The sequence below is a fragment of the Oryx dammah genome, unplaced genomic scaffold, assembly GCF_014754425.2.
Source record: "Oryx dammah isolate SB20612 unplaced genomic scaffold, SCBI_Odam_1.1 HiC_scaffold_28, whole genome shotgun sequence".
NCBI lineage: Eukaryota > Metazoa > Chordata > Mammalia > Artiodactyla > Bovidae > Oryx > Oryx dammah.
This window is the reverse complement of record NW_024070212.1, coordinates 111,028,056-111,054,467: the sequence shown is the minus strand read 5'-3', so window position 1 is coordinate 111,054,467 and position 26,412 is coordinate 111,028,056. Positions and strand designations below refer to the sequence as shown.

The 26,412-nt window shown below is 37.9% G+C and overlaps 1 protein-coding gene and 1 non-coding gene across 18 annotated transcripts in view; one reads left to right on the top strand and one right to left on the bottom strand.

The window, feature by feature from the left end:
- USP40 (ubiquitin specific peptidase 40) overlaps positions 1 to 26,412 on the top strand; it is an 83,430-nt gene that overhangs the window by 23,685 nt on the left and 33,333 nt on the right. For 14 of the 17 annotated variants that reach the window (XR_005719435.1, XR_005719441.1, XR_005719436.1 and 11 more), the window contains 8 exons: positions 7,218 to 7,518; positions 10,841 to 10,922; positions 12,744 to 12,915; positions 16,019 to 16,103; positions 16,914 to 16,984; positions 17,622 to 17,941; positions 20,589 to 20,712; positions 22,044 to 22,101. Coding sequence is in view for 8 of the 17 variants with exons in the window: in XM_040231792.1 (XP_040087726.1) it covers positions 7,218 to 7,518; positions 10,841 to 10,922; positions 12,744 to 12,915; positions 16,019 to 16,103; positions 16,914 to 16,984; positions 17,622 to 17,941; positions 20,589 to 20,712; positions 22,044 to 22,101 (1,213 nt within the window). In the remaining 9 variants the exon portion in view is untranslated. Of the gene's footprint in view, positions 1 to 7,217; positions 7,519 to 10,840; positions 10,923 to 12,283; positions 12,660 to 12,743; positions 12,916 to 16,018; positions 16,104 to 16,913; positions 16,985 to 17,621; positions 17,942 to 20,588; positions 20,713 to 22,043; positions 22,102 to 26,412 lie in introns of those variants that run through there. The other 3 variants (XM_040231795.1, XM_040231796.1, XM_040231797.1) reach the window with 3 other exon arrangements.
- LOC120857145 lies at positions 2,188 to 2,321 on the bottom strand. The gene has a single exon (XR_005719613.1). It is a non-coding gene; the product is annotated as a small nucleolar RNA SNORA11 (small nucleolar RNA).

Here is a 26,412-nt window from a genome sequence, read left to right as displayed (position 1 = left end):
CATGACATCCTTCTAGAAAGTTCCATTCCTAAGAAATTTTATTGTGATCTTGGCAACATGAATTTCTTTGCAGAAGAAAATTTAAATTAGGTAGAAATATAATTAGTATTTTTCTTAATGGTTAAAATTCAGTTAAATGACTTAGTAATTTATCATAGAATCAAGAATTAAGAAAGAGAAGAATAGAGAATGTGCTTTTAATCACAACAGCAAAAAATGTCACCAAGTTCATATTCTTTTTTTTTAATTAATTAATTTTAATTGGAGGATAATTACTTTACAGTATTGTAGTGGTTTTTGCCATACATAACATGAATCAGCCATGGGTACACATGTGTCCCCTATCCTAAACCCCTCTCCCCTATCTCTCCCCATTCCATCCCTCTGGGTTGTTCCAGAGCACCAGCTTTGAGTGCCCTGCTTCAAGCACTGAACTTGCACAGGTCATCTCTCTTACATGTGGTAATATACATATTTCAATGCTATTCTCTCAAATCATCCCACCCTCACTTTCTCCCACAGAGTCCAAAAGTCTGTTCTTCACATCTGTGTCTGTTTTGCTGCCTTGCATAGATCATCTTTACGGTCTTTCTAAATTCCATATATATGCATTAATATACAGTATTCGTGTTTCTCTTTCTGACTTACTTCACTCTGTATAATAGGCTCCAGTTTCATCCACCTCATTAGAACTAACTCAAATGTGTTCCTTTTTATAGCTGAGTAATACTCCATGGTATATATGCAAAGTACATATTCTAAGGCTTATCATCTTACTTATAGAAATGTCTTCTGGCATTCATCCACATTTCACTTGATCTTTCTTTGACACACAATTCTACTAAACTTGGCAGTCTGGTTTCCTCAACTGTAAGATGAGCAAAAGCTGGTAATGCCAGAATTGAGACAAAAACTTGACTGAAAACAAGCAAAGCAACAAAACACTTAGTAAACATTTGGAGCTATTTCTTGTAGAAGCAAGGTGCTTACATGCTTCTGTCCGTGTTTAAGTTCATCTTTTAATTAGACTGCAGTTCATAAATGAAGTTATTTACCCTGACTTCCCTGCTGGCTCAGATGGTAAAGCGTCTGTCTATAATGTGGGAGACCTGGGTTCGATCCCTGGGTTGGGAAGATCCTCTGGAGAAGGAAATGGTGATCCACTCCAGGACTATTGCCTGGAAAATCCCATGGACAGAGGAGCCTGGTAGTCTACAGCCCATGAGGTCGCAAAGAGTCAGACATGACTGAGCGACTTCACTTCACTTCACCCTGAGTTCATGGACAGTCTTAGGTTTTCAATCAAAACGATTGGATCAGTGTTTCAGTATTTTACTATTAAGTATGTTATCAGCTGTGCAGGGGCTTTATTGTTTTGTTTTTAAATAAAAATATTCTTCATAAGTTTGAGGAAGTTAGCTGTTACTCATAGTTGACTGGTAGTTTTATCTCTTTTTTTCTTTGAAGTTAATTTGTGCTTTTATTTGCCTATATAATTTAACTACAGTGGCTTGCAAACTTTTTTGACCTAAAAAATACATTTTACATCACAGTCCAGTAAACACATATGTATAGAACATGTATGCTTATCTGTATAATAAGTTTAATGAGCAGTTTTATAACCAAATTAATAAGAAGGTACAGAAGTTTCCCATATTCCCCTTCCCCACAACATGCATAGATGTTATCAACATCATTCATCAGGGTGGTTGGTTGGTTAGCTTGTTTTTCCTAAACCAAGGATGAACTCTAATGATGTGTTATAATCACCAAAGTCCACAGTTCATCTTAGGATTCATTCTAATGAAGTAAGTAGTACTACATTCTGTGGGTTTTGGAAAAAAAAAGTATAATGACATCTATCCATTGTTATAATGTCATACAAAGTATTTCCACTGCACTAAAAAATTGTATTCTGTGTATTCATCTCCCCTCACTTCCAGACTCCTAACAACCACTAATCTTTTTATTGTATCCATAGTTTTGCCTTTGCCAGAATGGCATAAATAGTTGAAATCTCTCTTTCTTTCAAAGCCTTTGTATTTCTATGACCACTCGTGACCCATGCATTCATGGGCTGAACAGACTCTTAAGTAGCAAACTTGCCCACTAAATCTGCAGCTTTCCTTCCAATATTGAACCTTGTCCCACTGGTCCTGCCCAACAGCCACATGAAGTGCAGAGGACACGTAGAGAGTGTTTGGTCATAGGAAGGCCACAAGTTTTATGCCCCTTGTCACAGTGAACCCAGATTCCTTTTGGGTGTGTTATAAGCAGCTGATAGTTATATCTTGAATAGAGGTTGGAGTTTATCAAATGCTGTTTGTTTACATTTATTGATGTGACCACATGGCTCTTTTCTTTTCCTCTGTTAATGTAGTGAATTCTGTTGACTTTTTTCAGTGTTAAAACAAATCTTACATTTCTGGGATAAATCACATTTGATCATGACATAGTTTTATGTATTTCTATTGTTTATGTTGAGCTTCCCTTGCAGCTCAGTCAGTAAAGAGTCTGCCTGCAAGGCAGGAGACCCGGGTTCAATTCCGGGGTCAGGAAGATCTCCTGGAGAAGGAAATGCAAATGTTTGGCTCATGTTTTAAGAGTTTGTGCCTATGTTTATGAGAGACATGAGTCTTTAACTTCCTTTTTTGTAGTGTCTTTGTCAGATTTTATTATCAGAGTTAGGGAGGACTCAAAACAGGGAAATTCTCACTTTTTTATATTCTTGGAAAGAATTTTCTTGAGGTAGATTATTATGTCTTTCTTAAATGTTTGATAAAGCTAGTTAGACCTGAAATGTTTTTATGGGAAGCTTTTTATATTCTAGTTTTAATTTGCTTGTAGAGCTACTTACATTTTTATTACTTCTTGGATTGTCTTAGAAAATTATATTTTTAAAAGAATTTGTCCTTTTATATATGGTGTCAAATTTATTGGCATGGAGTTGTTCAGAATATCTCATATTATCTTTTTTAGTGTCTGTAGGACCTAAAATTCTTCATTTTCATTCCTGAAATTAGTAATTTGTGTTTGCTCACTTTTTTCATAAGTCTTTCTTTAGGACTTATCAAATTTTGATAAAACAGCTTTTCAAAAAACAACTTTTACCTTTATTTTCTACTCATCTGTTTTCAACTTCATTGATTTCTGTTTTTAGATATTTCCTCCCTTTCACCTCTGGGATTTAATTTAATCATCCTTTTCTAGCTTCTTGGGTTGGTATCTCAGTTGTTTTTTAAAACATGCTTTTAAATCATAATTTCCTTCTTAGCACTAGTTTGTGCTCCATTGCCTAATCATGTCCAACTTTTTGTGACCCATGGACTAGCCCATCCTGCCGGGCTCCTCCATCTGTGGGATTCTCCAGGCAAGAATGCTGGAGTGTGTAACTGTTGCCTTTTCCAGAGGATCTTCCTGACCCAGGGATTGAATCTAGGTCTCCTGCATTGCAGGTGGATTCTTTAGCATCTGAGTCATGGTCCCTGCCTTCAAATCTACTTTGTTTGGTATTATTACCTACTTTGCACCAAGCTTTCTAATGCAGGTGTGTCTGTTTAAACTATATGAAGTTGGTTTTTGTTGATTTTGGAAAATTGTGACTTTTAAGGAACTTAACCTCTTAAAGTGTCAAATTTGTTGGCATAAAGTTATTTCAAATACTACCATATTATCCTTTTAATATCTGTAGGACCTGTAAGACCCTATTTCATTTCTGATATTGGTAATTTGTGTTTTTTAGATTTCTTTTTCATCAGTCTTGCTAGGGGTTTATCAAGGTTATTAACCTTTTCAAAGAAACATCTTTGCATTTGTTTTTCTCTTTTGTTCATCTGTTTTCTAACAGATAATAGAGTTTGATAGTCTCCCTTTTAATTAGAATATTCAGTCCATTTATTTTTAATGTATTAATTTGTATAGTTGAGTTGAATTCATCATTAGCCATTTGATTTTTATTTGCCTCCTTTATTCTTTGTTCCTTTTTTTTTCTTTCTTGCCTTTTGAATTAATCAAGTAATTTTTAATGTTTTATTTTTGTCTCCTCTGTTGACTTTTTGGCTGTAGTTCTTTAATTTTTTTACTGTAGGGATTGCACTATACGTAAGTTAGTATTATAATTACAGACCGATAGTGTAACACTTGATGGACCACATAAGAGGCTTACAGTAGTAGAATTCCATCTTCCTGCTCATCCTCTTCTGCTGTTGCCTTGCATCTTACCATTATTTATAAGTGCACCATGTGTTTGTATGTATGTGTTTCCTTTAAACAAATGACTTTTAAATAAATTAATGAAAAAAAAGCATGTTTTATTTTACCCAATCTGGTGTTTATTGTTCCTTCTTGCATGTCCAAGTTTACATCTAATATTCTTTCCCTTCAGCCTAGAGATCTTCCTTTAGTGTTTTTCCGGGCATCTAGAACCACGGGCAAAAATATTCTCACTTTTTGTTTGTCTGATATTTTTATTTTGCTTTCATTTTTTTAAATGGCATTCTTGCTGGATGTAGAATTTTAGGTTAATAGCTTTTATTTGGTTTTTTTTTCGGCACTTTAAAATGTCATTTTATTATGTTCTGGCTTCCTTTATTTTGGCTGAGAAGTCAGTGTCACTTAAATGTAACATGTCTTTTTTTCTGTTTACTTTTAAAATCATCTCTTTATCTTTGGTCTTTAGCAGTTTAACAGTAATGTGTCTTAGTATGGCATTCTTTGTGTTTATTTGCTTTGTATCTGCTAAGTTTTTTTATATCTCAGGCTTGAAATCTTTCTTCAGTTTTGGCCATTATATTTTCAGTTTATTTTTCTACTCTATTATCTCTTGCTTCTTCAAAACATACAGTTACATATATATTGGACTATTCAGTATTTCCTCACTGGTCGTAGATATTCTCGTAGGTTTTGTGGGGGGGGGGGTTTCTCCCTTGGCTCCAATTTGGGTAATTTCCATTGACCTGTCTTCTGCTGTATCCAGTCTTCTGTCAAGCCCAGCCAGTGAATTTTTTTTGTTTCAGTTATTATCTTATTCAGCTGTAGATTTTTCACTTAGGTCTTATTTAAAATGCCCGTTTCTTTGCTGTAATTCTGCATTTGAACCTACTCTGTACATCCTTTCCTATAAATTTATGTATTTCAATAACTTTACTATTATAACATCTGGATTATTTCTGGGTCTATATTCACTTTTTTGTCTCTTGTGAATTGACTATCTTATCTCTTTATTATGAATCACATTGTCCTGTTTCTTTGCATGCCATATGCTCTTATATTGCTTGTTGGACATTGTGGAAGATGTGTTTTAGAGGCTGTGGAGTATAAGAGTTTTTCATTATAATCTAACAGACCCTTAAGTAACTTTGAATCACCTTGATCCTGTGGAAGCTTCATTTGGGGCTTTGGTAGGGTGGATCTGTTGTAGTTTAGCTGACAGTCCTAGGGAGTAGCTGTTAGTCCTGGGGCCTGCGTGGTCCTCCCTCTTAAGGCAGAGGTTAGCAAGCATGGGCAGGCTAGGGATTGCTGCCCTATTTTGTATAGCCCCCAGCTAAGAACTGTCTTTATATTTTCAAACGGTTATGCTTAAAAAGGTGCTCAGGTTTGCCTCTTAGCCAACAAAGCCTAAACTATTACTATCTAGCCCTTTACAGAAAAGTTTACCAATCCCTGACCTAAGACGGGACCCTTCTAGAATCTCAGTGGAAAGCCTGAGGTGTTTGTCGTATGCCTCAGACTTGGCAGGACTTCAGCTCCATGCTCTTCCTGTCCAGCAGCCGGGGGCCAAAATCTCTGCTCATATCTTGGATCTCCCAGCTGTTGCTTTTTTCTCGGTTCCTTGGGTCTCAGACTGTACATGTGCCATTCAAAAGTCAGCTAAGGATGGGAGTAGGTTTTGATATAGGGTTACTTCTGGAATTTTCTCTTTCACTCTCCTGCCTCTCTGGCATTCTCCTGAGTCCAGTAAGACTCCTGCCCTTCACTTGAACTCTCTTCCTGTCGTTCTGTGCAGCAGACTGGAAAGTGGCCGGTCAATGCGGAGCTCACCTAGCTCGTTTCCCTTTTTGAAGGGTTATGACTCCCCCACCCCCACTTTGTCTGTTTTTGGTTACTCTTCAAACAGTTGTTTTCTTTATTTTGCTTAAAGTTTATGATTTTTAATCAGTGGGGTTACTCTAATAATAAAATTCTCTGCCATTACTGGGACCAGACTACACTGAAGTTTGAAGTTGAAAAGAGTTAATCGTCAACTATCGAACAAAGTGAAAATTTGCTATATGGAAAGTATTCATTACTGAAACCATCTGTTATATATAGTGTTAACAGTATTACCTCTGGGTCATCTGTTTGATCAGAGAGTATGCATCATTACAAATTCTTCCTTTCCAAGAGAAAAATGAGAAAATCACCTTTCTGTGTTGTTCGATGAGCTAAGAAAATGTTCCATATGCCCCCAAGTGATTTTCTGTGTGAAGTAGTTTGTGCTGAGACAAAAGGAAGAGATACAGGCCATGTAGAAATTAGGGAATGAGAGAAGAGTGCAGTAGGGGTGGAAAGATGGGATAGGCTGGGGAAGAAAATTTTTTTTCTTCCTAATCCTTCAGCTGGAGGAATTTGAGCATCTTTGAGATTATGACTTAACCTTTCAATGTTTTGATTTCTTGAGCTAGCCTGTGAGCTAGCCTGTCAGCTTCCAGGAAAGACAATACTTAATTTAATTCATGTAAGCTTGTAATTATGACTATATCCCATACCTTTGTAAGGATTATCTTCTATGATGCTTCATTGTGTAATTTCCTTTGTTTTGTGCTTTGTTTGGATTGCTTTAAACATTTTGAAAGTGTTTATGTAATCTGTTTCAGTAAAGACTTTTTAAAACAGCATTAAACAGTTATTGAGATATAATTAAAACATGTTTAAGATTGTGTCATCACAGGGCACGTGCTGAGAGGCTAGGGCCCAGGGGTAGGAATGTCCAAAAAAAAAACACAAACCATTAAAAAAGATTGTGTCATGGCAGCTTTCTCCCTGGATATAGCTATTAGACTGTTCAACAGAAAGCACTCTGGTTTTTATTAAATGTTTTATTATGGCCCAAATGAAATTTTTTTCCGTCTTAACTGGCCAGGCCAAAAAGTTGACATACACAGAAAGGAAACATTTTTTAATCATGTCAATGAAAATTTTTTTTGTTAACCTAATGTTTGTTTTTTGTTTCTGTACAGTTTTTGCAGCTTCATTCTCAGATATTTATGCTCAGTTCAGATGAAAGTACAGTTCGTCTATTGAAGGACTCTTCTCTCCAGGTTGAGTCTGATATCCAAAGAAATGATCAACAACTTTTCAAGACATTTACTTCAGAATCCTTAAAATTAAATGATGGACCCTCCTGTCCCCACTGGTTTGATATAAATGATTCCAGAGTCCAACCAATCAATGAAAAGGATATTGAACAGCAATTTCAAGGAAAAGAAAGTGCCTACATGCTGTTTTATCGGAAATCCCAGTTACAGAGACCCCCTGAAGGTATGGCAAGATAAATGTCCCTTTTTGTTTAAGTTGATGACTATAGAAGATAAATATTGAGTGCTATTTGAAGTTGTGCCCTTTTAGAAGAAGGTTTACTCTTGGAATATTTAAAATATTTTCAAGTTAACTAGAACTATACCAGAAAGTCAACATTTTGTCATTTTAAAAAGATAATATATTTCTGTTTTTTTTTTTCACCGGGTAATAATATGAGGCCATAGTTAGATTTTCACAATGGCATTTCCTTGGATCACATCATGTTTTCCTGTTGTGTGGGCAGAGCAGACACAATTGTTCTCCATTCAGGCTTGTCTCTGCAGTTCGAGCATGTGTTGTCATTGGGTTGCAATTGACCTTGGTCTTATTTTCATGTGTTCCCTTTTATTTTCTTTTTTCCTTTTCCTTAAGGTAATAAGTCTTTAAGCAGTTGAAGTATCTCTGAAGCCCTCTTTGCTGAATCTTCTAAGAGAACTGATACCATGGTGGAGGTTAAACACTGAGATCCACAATGATAAATTTTTGAGCTTAAGCTACTAACATTAATTAGTCTGTAAGACTTTTTTTAAATCACTTCCCAGAATTTATGCAAAAGTGAAAAATCCTAACTAGGAAAGCTGTTTAGATTGAGACGTATCTATGATTACAGATGAGGATACTGTTCTTGGATAATGAGAATAGTGATCATTTTTATAAAGAATAAAAATAAAGTAGTTACTGATTTGCAATGAATCAAAGGAAATTAACTCTCTGGACCTGAAACAGTAACAATTATGTAATGGTTCTATTGACCAGAAAGGTTTTTTCTGGTAATCATTCTGATAAAAATTATTGAAGAAAAATTGAATTCACAATTGTAGAAATATATATCAGTTTTTTTCAGATGACATATTGTTTTTTTCACTGAATTGAACTTCATTGTACATAATTAGAATATGTACTAAGTGACAATTTTCCAGTTAGCTTCAGTTCAGTTCAGTTCAGTCGCTCAGTCGTGTCCGACTTGCAGCACGCCAGGCTTCCCTGTTCATCACCAACTCCCAGAGTCCAGCCAAACCCATGTCCATCGAGTCAGTGATGCCATCCAGCCATCTCATCCTCTGTTGTCCCCTTCTCCTCCTGCCCCCAGTCCTTCCCAGCATCAGAGTCTTTTCCAGTGAGTCAACTCTTCGCATGAGGTGGCCAGAGTATTGGAGTTTCAGCTTTAGCATCAGTCCTTTCAGTGAACACCCAGGACTGATTTCCTTTAGGGTGGACTGGTTGGATCTCCTTGCAGTCCAAGGGACTCTCAAGAGTCTTCTCCAACACCACAGTTCAAAAGCATCAATTCTTCGGTGCTCAGCTTTCTTCACAGTCCAATTCTGACATCCATACATGACCCCTGGATAAACCATAGCCTTGACTAGATGACAAAGTTTGTTGACAAAGTAATGTCTCTGCTTTTGAATATGTTTTTAGAATTTAAATAAAGGTCTAGCCAAAATCTTGATGGTTTTTTAGGGGGTTAAAGGGATGGAACTTGGCAAAATGATTCTAAAATTGACCTCAAAAGATTAATGAAAACTGAAGAGAGAATGCTAAAGGAAAATTTACTCTATCAGTGTAAACATTTATAATGCTGTAGTAATTAAGACAATGTAGCACTAATGCAGAGGTAGACAGATCATTGAGCAATAAGCCCAGAAGCTGATCTAAGTATTTTTAGGATTTTAATCCATAAAAAGGTGGCCTTTCAGATAAATAGGGGGAAAATGAATTACTCTGTAAATACAACTGGGAAGTTGGTTAGTTGCTAATCACTTGAATTAACAGTTAGTACAAGTGATTATATTTATCCCTTTCATGAAATTATACTTCCTTTAATGTTTATGTAAAAAAGAAGCCTTAAAATGTATAAAATGTAGATATTTTTCTGATCTTAAGATAGAAAAGACCTTTCTTAGCTTGAAAGCAACCAAAAAAATGAAGGAAAAGTGATGCAAACCTTAACTGTCTATGTGTGTTAGTCACTTAGTTGTGACTAACACTTGTGACACTTTGTGACCCCTTGGACTGTAGCCTGCTAGACTCCTCTGGCCATGGAATTCTCTAGGCAAGAATACTGGAGTGGGTAACCATTCCCTTCTCCAGGGGATCTTCCCAACCTAGGGACTGAACCTGGCCTCCTGAGCTGCAGGCAAACTCTTTACCACCTGAGCTGCCAGGGAAGCCCACATAAACCCTATTACACAACGCCAGAAGGCAGATGACAGGCTAGTGGGAAACAGAAAGATATGTGACGGATTTATCTTCCCTGTCTGTAGACTGCGCTTACATTTATTCCATTGTGCTCAATAGTGAATTGGAAAAAGGATATAAATAATGTACAAAAGAAGAAATAAGAACAACCAATAAACTGCCAAAAAAGATCTATCTAGCCCATAACCAAAAAACATGAATCATAACAGCAGTGAGTGACTTTTATCCTCCCAAATCAAGTATTTCTGTTAATCTGGTTCTCAACAATTAGCACTTCCTCTACATTTGGTAGGTATATAAAGTAATACAACCACTTCGGTTATAAGTATTTAAAAACCTTAAGCCAATAATTGTACAGATTTGTTTTGAAATAATGAACTGTTCAGAGATACTCGTTACCCCTGTTACTTTGTAGTAATGACTAACTGGACATCACCGGAATGTCCAACAGAAATGGATTAATTAAGCTATTTTAGAATGGGCTACCATGCAGTCATTTAAAGCTTTGGAAAAATATTCACAGTGTATTAAATGAAAAAGCGAGTTATATGTTTGTTGACTATAATCTCAGTTGCTTTAAATAGATGTGAGGTGTGTGTGTGTGTGTGTGTGTGTGTGTGTGTGTGTGTGTACAGACACACTGTGTAGAATAAACACCAGAAGTATATATAGATCCTCCAAAAAAAAAGTATATAGATCACATTTTAGCAGTATTCCCTAGGAGTATGATTATAGGTGATATTTATTTCTTTCACATTAAAAAACATAATTTCTAGAACTTTTATTTATAATGATCATTTGGTATCAGGAAGAAAATAGCACATGTTCTTTTTAAAAAGTATATTTTAAAAGAGTTGAAGAAATGGAATTCTCTAGCTTGGCTTAAAGAACTGTTTACCTTTTTTATGTTTTAATATTTTCAATTTACAAATGGGAAAACTAAGATCCAGAGAAAACTTGTATTCATGCAGATTGTAGAAGCTTTCCTAGCTCCCAGCATGGTCCTTGAAAGTTTTCTATACTTCCTTTTCAGCACCCAGATTTTATTTAGTCAGCACAAGTTAATGAAAAGTTTTGTTCACAGCTCGAGCTAACCCACGGTACAAGGTTCCATGTCATTTGCTGAGTGAAATGGATGCAGCTAACATTGAACTACAAATGAAAAGGTAACTTTAAGTTACTTTTAGAATTTGAATGGTTTTTCTGGGGAGCAAAGACCTAATTGAGGTCTTAAGTATTCAGTAATGAAAATTAAAGAAGAAAAAAAGTCAACTATTTAATGCCAATGTCTTGTTATTAGCTGCTGAATTTTAATACTGAGAGTATCTTTTACTTTGAAATTACCCTTATCTGTGAGAGTGATGAAATAATGACACTTAAATGGCCATTGTTAAGTAGGGATCAAAGTCTAAGAAAACTAGAGAAATCTGAGCACGTGATTGTACTAATTGAGTTATTTCCTCGACACAGACAGAGTCTGTTGTGAGAATTCCCCCTCATGTGTAAGTAGTTGTAGAGAACTGGCCTGTAGTGACAGCACACCAGAGATAGGCAAAAGGGAGGAAATGTGGGGTCTGCAGACTGTTTGGCTTAATGTCAGTCTTGGGCGAAAACCTACAATGGATTATTAAATGGATGATTTGTGAGAACTTGATGATCTCAACATTTTTCTTTTGAGGTCTAACCTCGGACCATGAAGAACTGGTTTTTTATTTGTTTTCTGGGTTGGTGGGTTCATAGGGTACTGGATTAGGGAAATGGATGTTCCTACAGTCTCCTTAGAGACCCAAGGGGCTGCATACATAGCAGGTATGTGTTCAACATTTTTATCATTGATTTGAAGCTGAGAAAAAATAAATTGATTGAACAGCAAATTAAGATCAAAGGAAATAGATCTCAACAAAAATCAAGGCACTAAAAATATAAAAATTTATCAGAGTCAAATATCTGAAGTGTGAAAAATAACCAACCTCCATGAGTGGTGTGGATTAGCAGTTGGTATTAAAAACAGGAACAACCCAGGGGGTTTTTGTCAGCCAGCACTAAGCTTTATACTCTGGTCATCAAAAGCTGATGTGTCGTTTGACCGCATTCACAGATCTGTGCCTGAGGTACCTGATGGAGGCTACAGGTGAGTCCTCTAGCTCTCCATTGGCTGAGCTCTGGAGTGTTTTGGTGTAGCGCCTCACAGAAGCTCCATGGGTTCAGAAGTGTAGCAGACACAAGGCTGCTGCTGAGGACATATGACCTGGAGAGAGTAGACTCCGGGGATCGTGAGGCTGACTTCAGATAGTTTATGGGAGAGTCTGTGAGGTCTAGTGGAAGGAAGGAGGAAAATAGAAGTTGTAACCCCTTCATGGATCACAGCCTTGTCGTGGCGAAGGGGCTTGCGTAACTCAATGAAACTATGAGCCATGCCGTGCAGGGCCACCCAAGACGGACGGGTCATGGTGGAGAGTTCTGACAAAACGTGGTCCACTGGAGGAGGAAATGGCAAACCACTCCAGTACTCCTGCCACAGGAACCCCATGAACAGTATGAAAAGGCAAAAGGATATGACACCGCAAGACGCACTCCCCAGGTCAAGGTGTCCAGTATACTACTGGGGAAGAGTGGCGGGCGATGGCTAATAGTTCCAGAAAGAATGCGGCAGGCGGGCCACAGCGCTTACCACGGTTTAGGAGCATGTTTCCAGCATTTTGTTCATAATGATAAGCTCAGCATTGGAAGATTTCAAGTGTCAGTGTTTGTTCAGAGTAACACTGCACAGCGTACATTAAAACCATTATCCTTGGAATTCACGGTGGCAGAGCTATTAATTGAGAAACTGAAATGAGACCTCTTGGAACATGGAAGAAAAGAATGTTAATTATAATTACTTAAGTGGAGAACTTCTTTATATTGTAAATCAGATCCTTCTGGTTTGAGATAAAACAGTATCTTTTATAAAAACATGGCATTTATATGTTTCTTATGCCTCTTTAAAGGGCAGAATGTGATTCTACAAACAATACTGTTGAATTGCATCTCCACCTCGGCCCCCATTATCGTTTCTTCAATGGGGCTCTGCACCCAGTAGTGTCTCAAACAGAAAGTATGTGGGATTTGACTTTTGATAAAAGGAAAACTTTAGGAGATCTTCGACAATCAATATTTCAGGTAATTTAGCCTCACTTCCTCTTAACAAACATTAAGGTCCATCTCAAGCTGGATTTTCCTTTTTAAACTTCTGTTTAGGATTCAGCTATTTATTTTTCACAGCAGCTTAGAAAAATCCTACATCTGCCACTTCCATAGAGGGATGACCCAAATGTCTCCCCTCACTTGGCCGTGTTTTTAAAGAGCTCTTCTTCACAGTCAAGACTCAAAGGGTCCTGTCAGCACGTTTTCAGAGAAGAAGCAAGCCTGGTGTATTTAATTTGGGGGAGAGAAAGAGTATAAGGTTGTCTGTTTCAGGGAAAATAAATGAAAGAATTGCTTTTTTAAAGGAGTAAAAAGATAATTATGTTTCCTAAAACCAAGAGCCACTAAACAAAAGCAACTAACTTTTCTTGCTTTCATTGTGGAATAACGTTTATTAACAAGATTTATAAGGGAAGGAAAATGTCTACTCAAACAAACATGGTTATAACAATGGTCTGCAAATAATTTATCCAGTTGTATTTTAATGACAACAATAGTGCTCTTTATTTTGCTTACAGTGCTTTCATATAAATTGTATCATTTGATTCTTCAACTTCAGGAGGATAAGATAGCCCCATTTTAAAGATGAGGAAATTGTGACTTAAAGTGATGTAATGGCTTGCCTAGGGTCAGACATTAGTTCGCAGTAGAACTCAGACTCCAGCCCTGGTTTCCCTACTGTTTCTTTTTCTTAATTTTATTTTACCCCACACTACATCCTGTCAAGGAAAAGAGCAGTAGAAAATGGAAGTATTCCCCCATAGAAATTAGTGGAATTTTCTGAAAAATTGTATCATTTATCAAAATTATTAGCTTTCTTTTGAGTTTCCCCTTGTACAAAGAAAAGCAGGCGATTTCTTCTTTAGTTGATTTGAATGATATTTTAATATAGGATCAGGATTTCTAAAATTGTCTAATACTTCTGAACTTTTCCATTAAAAGTTTATTTCTGAGCCAATCCTGACAGCACTGATACAGGTAGGCTTGGGGATTGGCCCTGCTTGGGGTAGCGTTCCAAGTGGAGAAGGCCTTAGTCCCTGCCATGACGCTGAGGTCCAGCCAGCCGTGCTCTTCAGTGTTTCACAGTGTGCATCTCTGTTACCGCAGGGCTGGCCGGGTGGTGCAGTGGTAAGAATCCACCTGCCAGTGCAGGGCATGCAGGTGACACTAGTTCGATCCCAGGGTCAGGAAGATCCCCTGGAGAAGGAAAGGGCAGCCCACTCCAGTATTTTTTTTTAATTAACTCATTTTAATTGGAGGATAATTACAATATTGTGGTGGTTTTGCCATACATTGACAGGAATCAGCCATGGGTGCACATGTATCCCACCATCCTGAACACCCCTCCCGCTCTCCCCATCCCATCCCTCTGGGTTGTCCCAGTGCACCACCTTTGAGTGCCCTGCTTCATGCATCAAACTTAGACTAGTCATCTGTTTCACATATGGTAATATACATGTTTCAATGCTATTCTCTCAAGTCATCCCACCCTCGCCTTCTCCCACAGAGTCCAAAAGACTCTTCTTTACATCTGTGTGTCTCTTGCTGCCTTGCATATAGGATCTTTGTTACCATCTTTCTAAATTGCATAAATATGCATTAATATGCTATATTGGTGTTTCTCTTTCTGATTTATTTCACTCTGTATAATAGGCTCCAGTTTCATCCACCTCATTAGAAATGACTCGAATGTACTCTTGTTTATAGCTGAGTAATATTCCATTGTGTATATGTACCACAACGTCCTTATCTATTTGTCTGCCGATGGACTTCTAGGTTGCTTCCATGTCCTGGCTATTATAAACAGTGTTGCAATGAACATTGGGGTACACGTGTCTCTTTCAGTGCTGGTTTCCTCAGTGTGTATGCCCAGCAGTGGGATTGCTGGGTCATATGGCAGTTCTATTTCCAGTTTTTTAAGGAATGTCCACATTGTTCTCCATAGTGGCTGTACCAGTTCGCATTCCCACCAGCAGTGTAAGAGAGTTCCCTTTTCTCCACACCCTCTCCAGCATTTATTGTTTATAGACTTCTTGATGGCAGCCATTCTGACCAGTGTGAAATGATACCTCATTGTGGTTTTGATTTGTATTTCTCTAATAATGCCACTCCAGTATTCTTGCCTGGGAAATCCCATGGACAGAGGAGCCTGGCAGGCTATAGTCCTTGGGGTCACAAAGAGTTAGATGCGACTGAGTGTGCGCTGTACACCCGCATACACTCTGTTATCTTAGAATTAACCCACAGGCAGGAGTCTGTGTGACTGACACAGTTAAGTAATCATGTGTGAGTATGAAGTTTCTTTTTATTATTATTATTATTTGTTTATTAGTCTGGGCCAGGTTACAGCATGCAACCTCTTAGCTGTGGCATGTAGAATCTAGTTCCCTGACCAGGGATCAAACCTGGACCCCCTGCATTGGGAGTGCGGAGTCTTGGCCACTGAACCACCAGGGAAGTCCCTGAAATTTCTTTTTAAGAGAACTGTCTTGTAATACTGTGGAGAGAGGCTGAATAGGACTGACCTTTATGAGTGATGTTGTTTTGGTGAGGTTGCCACAGTCCTTAGACTCCTAGAGCTAGAAACTTAAAAAAATCCCTGCTAATCTATTGAATAAAGTGGTAGTGCCACTTTTTAAATTTACAAAGGGAGACATTCCTTTCAAGAAGCAAGAATATTCACATGTGCTGCTTCTCCCCGAATAGGGATGATTAAACACATAATTTTTCCAGGATTCCTGGGCTGGCACACAGATCACTTTGCCTTCTGATAAAAGTGGTCTTCCAGTAAATTAAGTAGAAATGGATGTTGTTGAGAAGGTCACTGTGCTATTTGTGTATGTCAAGGTTCTTTCATCATTAATGGATGTGAGATTAACTGTCTTTGGATTTGACTAAGTTAATGATGAAAAATGCCTTCTTCCCCCATTTTTGATGCTGGGTAGGCATTGTTGTATTCGTTTGTATCAGCTACATAAAGAAATTGGCACAGTGCTCTTCCTTATTTAATCTGGGAAAGTAATCTCTGTTATTTTTCATTGTCTTCTTTCATTCATATTCTTTCATTCATATTCTGCAGCTGTTAGAATTTTGGGAAGGAGATATGGTTCTTAGTGTTGCAAAGTTTGTACCAGCAGGACTTCATGTTTGCCAGACACTTAATGGTAAGACAAATATTAAGACACAGCAACTTATTTTGTATATTTGCATTTTTTGTTGGGGCTCATGATTTTCTATTCTTGGCCAGTTTCCCCCTACCTACCACTTTTCTTAGCACCTTAAGAAAAATTTTAAAGCTTTGGAAATTTTTTTTATATTACCACAAACTTTTGAACAAAATGGTTTGAAACTATTTAAATATTTAATATGGCTTGGTTTTTTTACCCAGTTCTCAACTTCAGATTTGGTAACAAGACAAAAGTACTTTAAGAGCTTAAAAGTACTTCCTTTAAATAATAACAAAACGTTAATAGCAGTAACAGCAGTAACATTTATCTTGGACTTATGGAGCCAAAGACTAAGACAAGTGTTTGTATAAATTCTCATTTGATTTCACAAAATTCTTTTATCCCCATTTCATAAATGAGAAAACTGAGCATAGAGGCTTGAAGTCCACAAGAACGTGCAGCTAATTAGTGGTGGAGTGAGAACCGTGTGATGTGTAAGTCTTCTGTGTTCACAGTGTCAAGTACAGTTGACCTTTTATATTGATTCTTTTTTCCTGCTATCATGCCCACAAAAATTTTGGAGAACATGCTTGCATAAAATGAAAATGAGGAGAAAAAAAGTAAAAAGCATGATGGAAGGAATAAAGATAAAAATAATATCAGTATAATAGCCATAATTCCTTTTTCTTAATTTTCCTTAATGAGAATGCTTTTTCAGACAAATGTTTGTATCTCAGCTCTGTCTTTAAATATCTTTTTCTTTTTGAGGATCATAAGAACAGAGCACTGATAATCTCATCTTCCTAGGAGATGACCTGACACTGTGTGAAATTGAAATCGCTGACGGAGAAGACATCTTTGTATGGAATGGGGTAGAGGTAAATAAGTGTTGAAGAAATGTCCTGAGAGTTTTGGATATGTTTTAAGTTATTAAATCAGTATATGTGACAGCACATATATTAGAAAACTGCTGAAATGTCCAATAAATTCTAAGTCCAGTCCGTGCTGGTCATACGTTCAGGGATAGTTGTAGAACATCTCCATGGGGCCAGGCTGTGTGTCAGAAGCTAGACACAAAGCTGAGTAATCCGTCTGTGTCCTTCAGGCACGAGGTGTAAGTCACTGCACTGAGCTCAGTGCCCAGGACGGTCTGTCCAGGCTTGGAATGAGTACTCAGCACGGCGGGACGCTATACTGAGCAGAGGTGGAGGTGACTAAGGGAGCCCAGTCGAGAAAGGGGTGAGGAGCGTCTCACCCCTCCACGGATTCTCCTTGGTCCTCCTCATGTCTTTACCACCTCTGAGGACTCACATGTCTGTCTCCACTTGTGATCTATCTCCTAAAAAGCACAATCTAAAGTTGTGCTTCTGATACTTGAAAGAGATTTTGTGAAAACTTTATTTCACTTGAAAAAAAGAAGAGAATTATTCTACAAACGTTTTTTACTGCATTGCTATGTTGATTTAACTTTGGCCAGTATGAACTGTACTAATGGTTGACTTGATATTGTTGTAGATTGGCGGAATCCAGATTCCAACCGGTAGCGACTGTGAACCTCTGCTTTTAAATGTTCTTCATGTAGCAACAAGCAGTGAGGGAGAGGAGTGTCAGCAGTTGATAGAATCTTCACATGTCTTTCCGTCTAATGCGGAAATAGGCTCTGTATTCACAGCCCTAGCAATTCCAGAGGGAGTCATCTTAATCAACAACACTGAATCTAGAGGTGAAGAGAACTGGACCACCATTCCCAAAGAAGACTTGAAAAAGACATTCAGAGAGCAAGGCCTCAGAAACGGAAGCTCAGTTTTAATCCAGGGCTCTAATGATGGTAACAGGTAACATGCTAAAGAGAGAATGCTTCTTAAAGTTACTTTAGTTACAGTGTTACCTCTTAGAACTCTAAAGCTTTATGTTAATAATAATAGTTAAATGTTTCTTTTTATTTCTAGACATTGTGTTCTATATATCATAAATAGGAATGTTCTTGGTTAGGCAACCTGGAAAAAAATGATATTATAATGTGATTTCTTTTTTTTTTAATTTGGTAAATGTGGTAACTAGATAATATAGGTATAGGCTAGATATAGTGTAAGTTAGTTGGCGATAAAGCAGAATCCTATCAAATAATTCTAATTAGTACTCATCATAAGACTGAGGGCACATTCTCACAAAGAAAGTTCCCGAAATTTTTCTTGAGGAGGGTATTATGACTTGTCTGTCTTGTCACAAGAATCTCAGAAGGCAGTTCAGTTTTTTGTTAGAATCTGTTTGCCATCCTCCAGCTGCCCAGGTAGGGCAATTATGTGGGGAGTTACACCCTCGATTCCTGTGAGTCACATTTGAAATTTAGAAGTGCTTCCTCTCTTCATTTTTGTTACCCATGTCTGTGGCAGGACATTTCTGTGATCGGTGTATCATATACCATACGCCCCCCAGTTTCCACACACTGAAGACTTTAGGTTACGACCAGTGGATCAGTTTCCTGCTTTATCAGTGCTGTGAATGCACTTAGATTACAGAGGCTCTGTATTATTATGTGTTAGTGGCTATGACTTGGAGAAGCAGGGCACTTGTGAACTGTGTTTATTTTGTGTTACACTTACCACTCTCTTTTCAGCAAGTGTTTTCCAGACACTTATTTGCCCACCTTGTTTGTTTAATTTAAACTTTTATTATATATTTCTTTTTAGAAAGCAATATATGTTTTTTAGGACTTGGGAAATACAGGGGGTGAAAACAGGAGCCCCAGAACAACATCCCTGTACCAGTCATGCAGTGTCCATCTCTGTCGGCTTTCTGCACTCGAGTAATTGGGGTTTTGTTTTGAAAGTTTTTTCCTTTTAAACACCATAGTGACAATTTTGTAGATAAATAGTTATATCCTGCTTTCCCCTCATGTTTGAAGTCTCTTCATACTCCCCATTTCATGGCTGCATAATAACCTATGTTGTGTATACCCACCTGTGCTCCTATGTGAGGAGTGGGCAGGGACAAGGCCTCAGGGGCCAGCTGCCTGGCTTTGTTTTTTGCTTACTAGTAATGTGACTGTAGGCAAGTTACTTCATCTCTTTGTGCTCAGATTCTCCTTCTGTGAAATGAGCATAATCGTTAGCAGCAGCCTCATACACCTGTAAGGACTGAAGGAGGTAAGAGCTTGCACGGGTCTGCATACAGTGAGTGCTCAATAGTTTAGCTAGCACCCTTGTCATTAACCAGTGTTACATTATTTGAAAGTGGTCTCAGGGAGCATCTTCGTGCTTTAAGCTTTGCCACATTTAGGATTGCTGACTCAAGGTGGAGTCCCATTGTGGAATAACTGAAATGAAGCGTAGAATTGTGTTTTAGGTCTCTGTTGCTGCTGCTAAGTCGCTTCAGTTGTGTCCGACTCTGTGCGACCCCATAGACGGCAGCCCACCAAGCTCCGCCGTCCCTGGGATTCTCCAGGCAAGAGCACTGGAGTGGGTTGCCATTTCCTTCTCCAATGCATGAAAGTGAAAAGGGAAAGTGAAGTCGCTCAGTCATGTCCAACTCTCAGCGACCCCATGGACTGCAGCCTACCAGGCTCCTCCATCCATGGGATTTTCCAGGCAAGAGTACTGGAGTGGGGTGCCATGGCCTTCTCCTAGGTCTCTGTTACATACTCCCAAAGAGGCCTTCTGCTGGCCCATTCAGTGCCTCTGTGAAAATCAGAAGTCACTCCTTCCTCAGGAACCTTAACTATTATCTGTAGGAAAATCTTGTTAGAACAAGATACTCCACTGCCGTCTGCTATCATAATAGATTTTTTAACCTCTGTAATAGAAATACAAATACACGGTGTGTACGGTGTGAGTGGGCTCCCTTAGATGCGGTATGTACCCAGTGTCAGTCTGCACAGTGTGCGTGCTGTCCTGCTGGTAAGCTGCTTCTGGATTCTGTGGGTGGGCTTTTGGTATGAAAGTGAAGTCACTCAGTCATATCCAACTCTTTGCCACCCCATGGACTGTAGCCCACCAGGCTCCTCCATCCATGGAATTTTCTAGGCAAGAGTACTGGAGTGGGTTGCCATTTCCTTCTCCAGGGAATCTTCCCGACCCAGAGATCGAACCCGGGTCTCCCACATTGCAGGTAGATGCTTTACTGTCTGAGCCCCCAGGGAATCCCTTTTTCAAGCTCCCCTAGTAATTATAGTACGCTGGTAGAAGTTAACAACTGATTGTTCAATTACAACAGTTCTCTTTGAAAAATGTGGCAACAAATTATTTGTATAAGGCAAAGAATATTTGGAATCATGAATATAGACTCTCTAGAATACTAACACTGCCCTAAAAAGATAGTCAGCGTTCAAAAGCCCGACTCAGTAGAACTTGATCACCTTAATTAGCCATGTTAAGTGTAAATTTTGGAAGTGATGCCTAAGGAAAAGCATGAATTTTCCAGTCCTCTCTGATCCATAAAAGGACTGTGTGAACACACATTTTTAAAATGTCTTTTTACCTACAGTTTGTTGACAAAACAAGGGAAATGGATCAATACTGTGAATGAGATCAACTGGCTCCAAGTTAAAAATTTAAGCCAATTAGAATCTGAAGAGGAGCAAGTTAAAATATCAGCAACTCTTAACACAGTGAGTAGACTATAAGTGTGGCTGACAGTTTTTTAGTTAATAGAATTTTGTTTAGAAAGCAGTACCCTAATCTTCTGGAACAATCATCTCAATAAACTTATAATTCTTCAGAGTCACCTTTTTATTTGTAACATTTGATTATTGCTTATTTACCTTTGTTAGCCTTTGACACATGTCAAGAAATTATGTGCTTTTTTCCCCTCCAAAGCCTAGAATTAGAATGTGAGAGTTACCTTTTTAATTAGTTCATGGAATCTTCTGAATCTGATAACTATGAAATGCTATTTTTAAGAGTTTTTTCTGTACTTTTTAAGCCAGGTATTTGTTTTGGTTTTGTGTTCTTTGGTGTTTGGATTTTACAAAGTTTATCTTAAAATTGCTCTACAGTATACTCTGCTCTAGATAAAGCCAGTGGCTCTTAAAAAGGATTTTTCTTCATTTTTTTTCCATTTGACACTGTTAAACTGGTTTCCTTAAACAGAATTTCAGAAAACATCTTTTTATATTTATGTAGTCTCTAAGATTTTTTTCTGTAACTTCATTTTGAAAACTTAGAATGTTTTCTTTTATATAAAATTACATTTTCTCAAGGTGCATTAATATTTGTTTGCACAGTAGTGGGGATAATATAAGGTCAGTACTGCATAGCTCAAGAGACCTACCTCCTTGACCCTGAGCAGGAAGCTGATGCAGTCCTTGGTTACTGCAGGCTCTGCTCCATCTTGGCACAGCAGAAGTGGTGGTGGGACAAGCTGGGAGGGGGACACTGGTGGCAAAGTAGAGTCTATGATTTTCTTTATCCCTAAATTTCCGCAATTTTGTGCCCTAGAGGCAATTAGCCTAAATTTTTTAAAAAAGAAAAAAAGTCTAAAATAAGATAATTTACATAGAAATTTTAAACAGTACTCTTGGATTAGTACATTTTTATATAATTAATGCTTATTGGCCCTAAATTCATCATTCTTGACATAAATATCATTGTCTACAGTGTCTTTTGTTTGCTATCATCAGAAAGGTGAGTTGTTTTTTGATTTTTTTGCCTTTTGCTACTATTATGTCTTTAATTTTCTAAAGTTTTCTGTAGGAGGCCTTTTCTGTTCCAGTTATTATCAATTTGGTAAAAACTTAACTGAGATCTAAGTTTTTCCCTTTGACTTTGTGGGAAAATTTCAGGGAAGGAAATAACTTTTTTCAAGTGTGCAAAAATTGTCACACGTCAGGTAATTAGTAACTCAGATAATCTGCATATGCACACACTGATAATCTTCATTTTCCTTTCCTCCCATTGTTTTTAACTTATACACAGTCATTAGTTTATTTCTCTATTTTAGGTGGTGTTTGATATTCGAATTAAAGCCATAAAGGAATTAAAATTATTGAAGGAACTAGGTAATCATTTATGTTTGCTTTTGGTTTAATTTAGTTTTGATTTTTAATTGAAAAAAAATGGGAGAGTATTTATACAAAAAATATGGTTTAGGGAAAACTCATGCATCTACCACCCAGAATGGACAAATGCCAACATCTTGCCATGTTTGTTTTTCCTTCAGATATGACAAATAAAGCCCTGTTGTTCTCCTCAGCCCTAACCCTCCCTTCCTCCCTCCCCAGTTGCAATTAGTATATCTGATCTGGGTGTGTATCTAGTTTCTGAATTCACATTGTACTGTATATATTATATTCCATACATATATGTATGTGTGTATTATATTTTTACATTTATATATATTCTATCATAATGAATATAACATTCTGCAAATTCAGTATTTACTTGGCATTAGGTATTCTTTTACAACTTTATTGAGGTATAATTTATATATGATAAAACATCCATTTTAAGTGTAAGTCAGTGATTATTAGTAAATGTATAAAGTCGTACAACCATCACAGCAATCCAGTTTTAGAACATTTCTATCACTCCAAAAGGATCATTCATCTCCAGGTCCCTAACAGCCATTCATCTACTTAATGTCCCTTTAGACTTGCTTTTCTGGACATTTCATGTAACTGGAAGCATATAATATATAGTCGTTTGTGACTAGCTTCTTTCACTTATATTATTTTTGAGATTCATCCATGATTTAGCATGTTTCAATAATTTGTTCGTTTTCTTGCTGACTAGTATTCCATTGTATGGATATATCACATTTTGTTGGTTCATTACCAGTAGATGGATATTTGGATTGTTTCCACTTCGAGGATTTTATGAATAACTCTGCTATAAAGATTGTGTCTTTGTGTAGTCAAACGTTTTCTGTTCTCCTGGGTAGATGTACAGAATTGGAATTTCTGGATCATATGGCAGAACTGTGTTTAACTTTATAAGAAACTGCCATACTGTTTTCCAGAGTGGCTGAGTCATTTACAAACCCACTGGCAATGTATCAGGATTGCAGCTTCTTCACATCCTTGCCAGTATTTAGAATTCTTTTTTTTTTTTTTTTTTGGCTGCTTTGCGTGATTTTCAGAATCCCTATTCCCTGAGAAGTGAACAAGCTACACTATTTGATTTCAAGACTTACTCTGTAACTATAGAAATCAACAAGTGTGTGTTGTCATCAGAGTAGATACATAGAGCAGAGGTCAGCAAGCTGTGGCCTGCAACCTGTTTTTCCTGTGAGTTAAGAATAGTTTTCACATTTTTAACGGAATCTTTTAAGAATATGTAACAGAGATCATATGTTGAAATGTTCTAAAGTGTTTTCAATGAAACTACACTGAAATAGCTAGAAACAGATGCAAACATATTTAGTTGTCTCTCAACAAAAGTGCCGAGGTATTTCCATGGGGTATTTCAGAGTACAGTGCTGCACCAGTTGGATAGCCATAAATGCAAAAATAAGCCTCCAACTTTGCCTTCAGTTCAGTCGCTCAGTCGTGTCTGACTCTTTGTGACCCCATGGACTGCAGCACTCCAGGCCTCCCTGTCCATCACCAGCTCCCAGAGCTTACTCAAACTCATGTCCATTGAGTCCAAAAAATGAACTCACATCATTTAAATGTTAAAACCTAAAACTATAAAATTTCAGGGAGAAAACATAGAAAATCTTTGTTACTTTTACCATAGGAAGAGATTTTCTTTTTAAAGATAGGACTCAAAAAGTACAAATCAGGAAAGAGAAAGCAAGTTAGACTACTGCAAAATTTAAAACTTCTTCAAAAGGCATTTGAAAAGGCAAGCCACAAACTGGGAGAAAAAATTATAAAACATGGATTTGTCAGTAGATCTGCATCCAGTATACATTAAAAAAAAAAAAAAAACTTATCACCTAATCAGAAGACGAACAGCTCAAATTGGGAAGCTGGTTTACAAAAGAAACTCTACCTGTGAACACCCAACAGGCACAGGAAAAGGTGCTCAGTATAATTAGCCCACAAACTGAAACTGTAATGACACATCACTACACACGCAGAATGATGAAAATTTTAAATGCTGACAAAACCAAGTGACATCAAAGATGTGGAGCAACTGGAATCCCATGCATTGCTTGTGGGAGCATGAAATGACAGTCACTTTGGTAAAGAGTCAGCTTATTTCCTGTGATTTAAACATTCATTTACCAATTCTTCTGGATTTTCATCAAAGAAAAATTGAAATATAAATCTTGCAAATACTGTACCTAAATGTTCATAACCCAAAACAGGAAACAATCCAGATGTTCACAAGCAGGTGAACAAATTCCAGACAAGGGGATACTATTCATCAATTAAAAAAGTGAACTACCGCCCCATGCAAACTATGGGTGAATCTCAAAGACATCATGCCAGGCAAGAGAAGCTAGCATGAAAGAGTGGTACTCTTAGGATTGCATTGAGAATGTGAAATTGTCAAAAAAGAAAACCTAAGCTGAAGTTACAGAGTCAGATCAGGACTAGGGGATGGGGGGATTGGCTACAGAGTGACATGAGGGCATTTGAGGGGTGATGCAAATTTTACCTCGATTTGCTGGTGGTTACTGCGTGTTTTTATCAAACTCTTTGAACTGTGTACTTAACTGGATGTGCTTTACTGTAAGTAAAGTATATCTCAATAAGCTTGATTAAAAATATATGGCTTCTTAAGACGAATAGTTCATTGTCTTACCGTGTCACAGACTCCCTTCCACTCTTCCTCCCCTCCAAACTGTTCTTTATATAGCAAGTGATCTTCTTAAACATAGGTGCGTCGGATCATGTCAACCTCTGCTCAGAGCCCTTTGTTGTGCTCTTTGTACTTTGTAACGTGTTGCCTGTGGGCTCCTCGCCTACAGGAGCCTCCTTCTGACCACTGCCTAACTCACCTCACCCTCCACTCATCTGTCATTCACATCACACTTCCATGCTCACTTTCTGGGTTTTCTGGTGCACAAGGTCTCTTCTACCCCTGCGACTTCTTAGTTTTGTAATCTCTTTGAACTCCGTCCTCATTACTCTTCATCTGCTAACTTCAGTCTTTCCTTTGGTCTCTACTGAAATGTTATCATTCATCATCCCTGACTGCACAGCCTCAGTCTGTCTGTCTCATTCTAACACCTCATCCTTTCCTTTGTGGTACTTACTCTATAACTGCCTGTGTTTTGTGCAGTGAACGTCCATCTCCTCCAATAGATGAGGCTCTTTGCAGGCAGAGTCCATGACTGTTTTGCTTATTGTCAGTTTCTAGGACAGTGCCTGGCACATAGAAGACACATGGCATTTGTCAAAAGAAAATGAAAATTAAAAAAAAACAAAACAGTATTTTAAATGCATTTTTTAAATTGGAGAACTCTTTAACATAAGCTGTTTCAGTTATCAAGGAGATTGTGTTAGAATTCTATGCTAGCTTCACATCACTGTAGTATAAGGGCCAGAACTCAGGAATCTCAAAGAGACTCTGCTCTGCTCAGATACAGTTAGACCTTCCAAGGCCCATTCCATTCCTGCCCTCTCAGAAGGCTCACTCCAGTCTTTCAAATTCCCCAACTTCATATCCAACTTGGTAAGAATTCTGTTTGGAATTAAAACCTAGTGTCTTCCCACAAGGTGGGAATCTTCGCATCCTCAAAAACAGGGCACATTGGCCCTAATCCATTTACTAACTAAGCATAAAAATCACCTTTTAAATCTAGGTAGTCTCTGTGCAGTTCTGTTATGGGTGAATTTCATTGTTTATCAGTTACCCAGCAGCATGGTTCAAATGTCAGCTGCCACCAGATACTGAGTCATCGCATTAAGTACAGACTTTGCTATAAGCTCTTTAGTCTGCAGATCACTGTGAAGTACCATGTACACAGTCAAGAAAGGTCTGTCTAGTCAAAGCTATAGTTTTTCCAGGAGTGTTGAGAGTTGGACTATAAAGAAAGCTGAGCACTGAAGAATTGATCTTTTGAACTGTGGTGTTGGAGAAGACTCTTGAGAGTTCCTTGGACAGCAAGGAGATCCAACCAGTCTATTCTAAAGGAAATCAGTCCTGAACATTCGTTGGAAGGACTGATGCTGAAGCTGAAACTCCAATACTTTGGCCACCTGATGTGAAGAGCTGACTCATTGGAAAAGACCCTGATGCTGGGAAAGATTGAAGGCAGGAGGAGAAAGGGACGATGGAGGATGAGATGGTTGGATGGCATCACCGACTCAATGGACATGAGTTTGAGTAAACTCCGGGAGTTGATGATGGACAGGGAGGCCTGGCGTGCTACAGTCCATGGGGTCGCAGAGAGTCAGAAATGAACTGAACTGAGC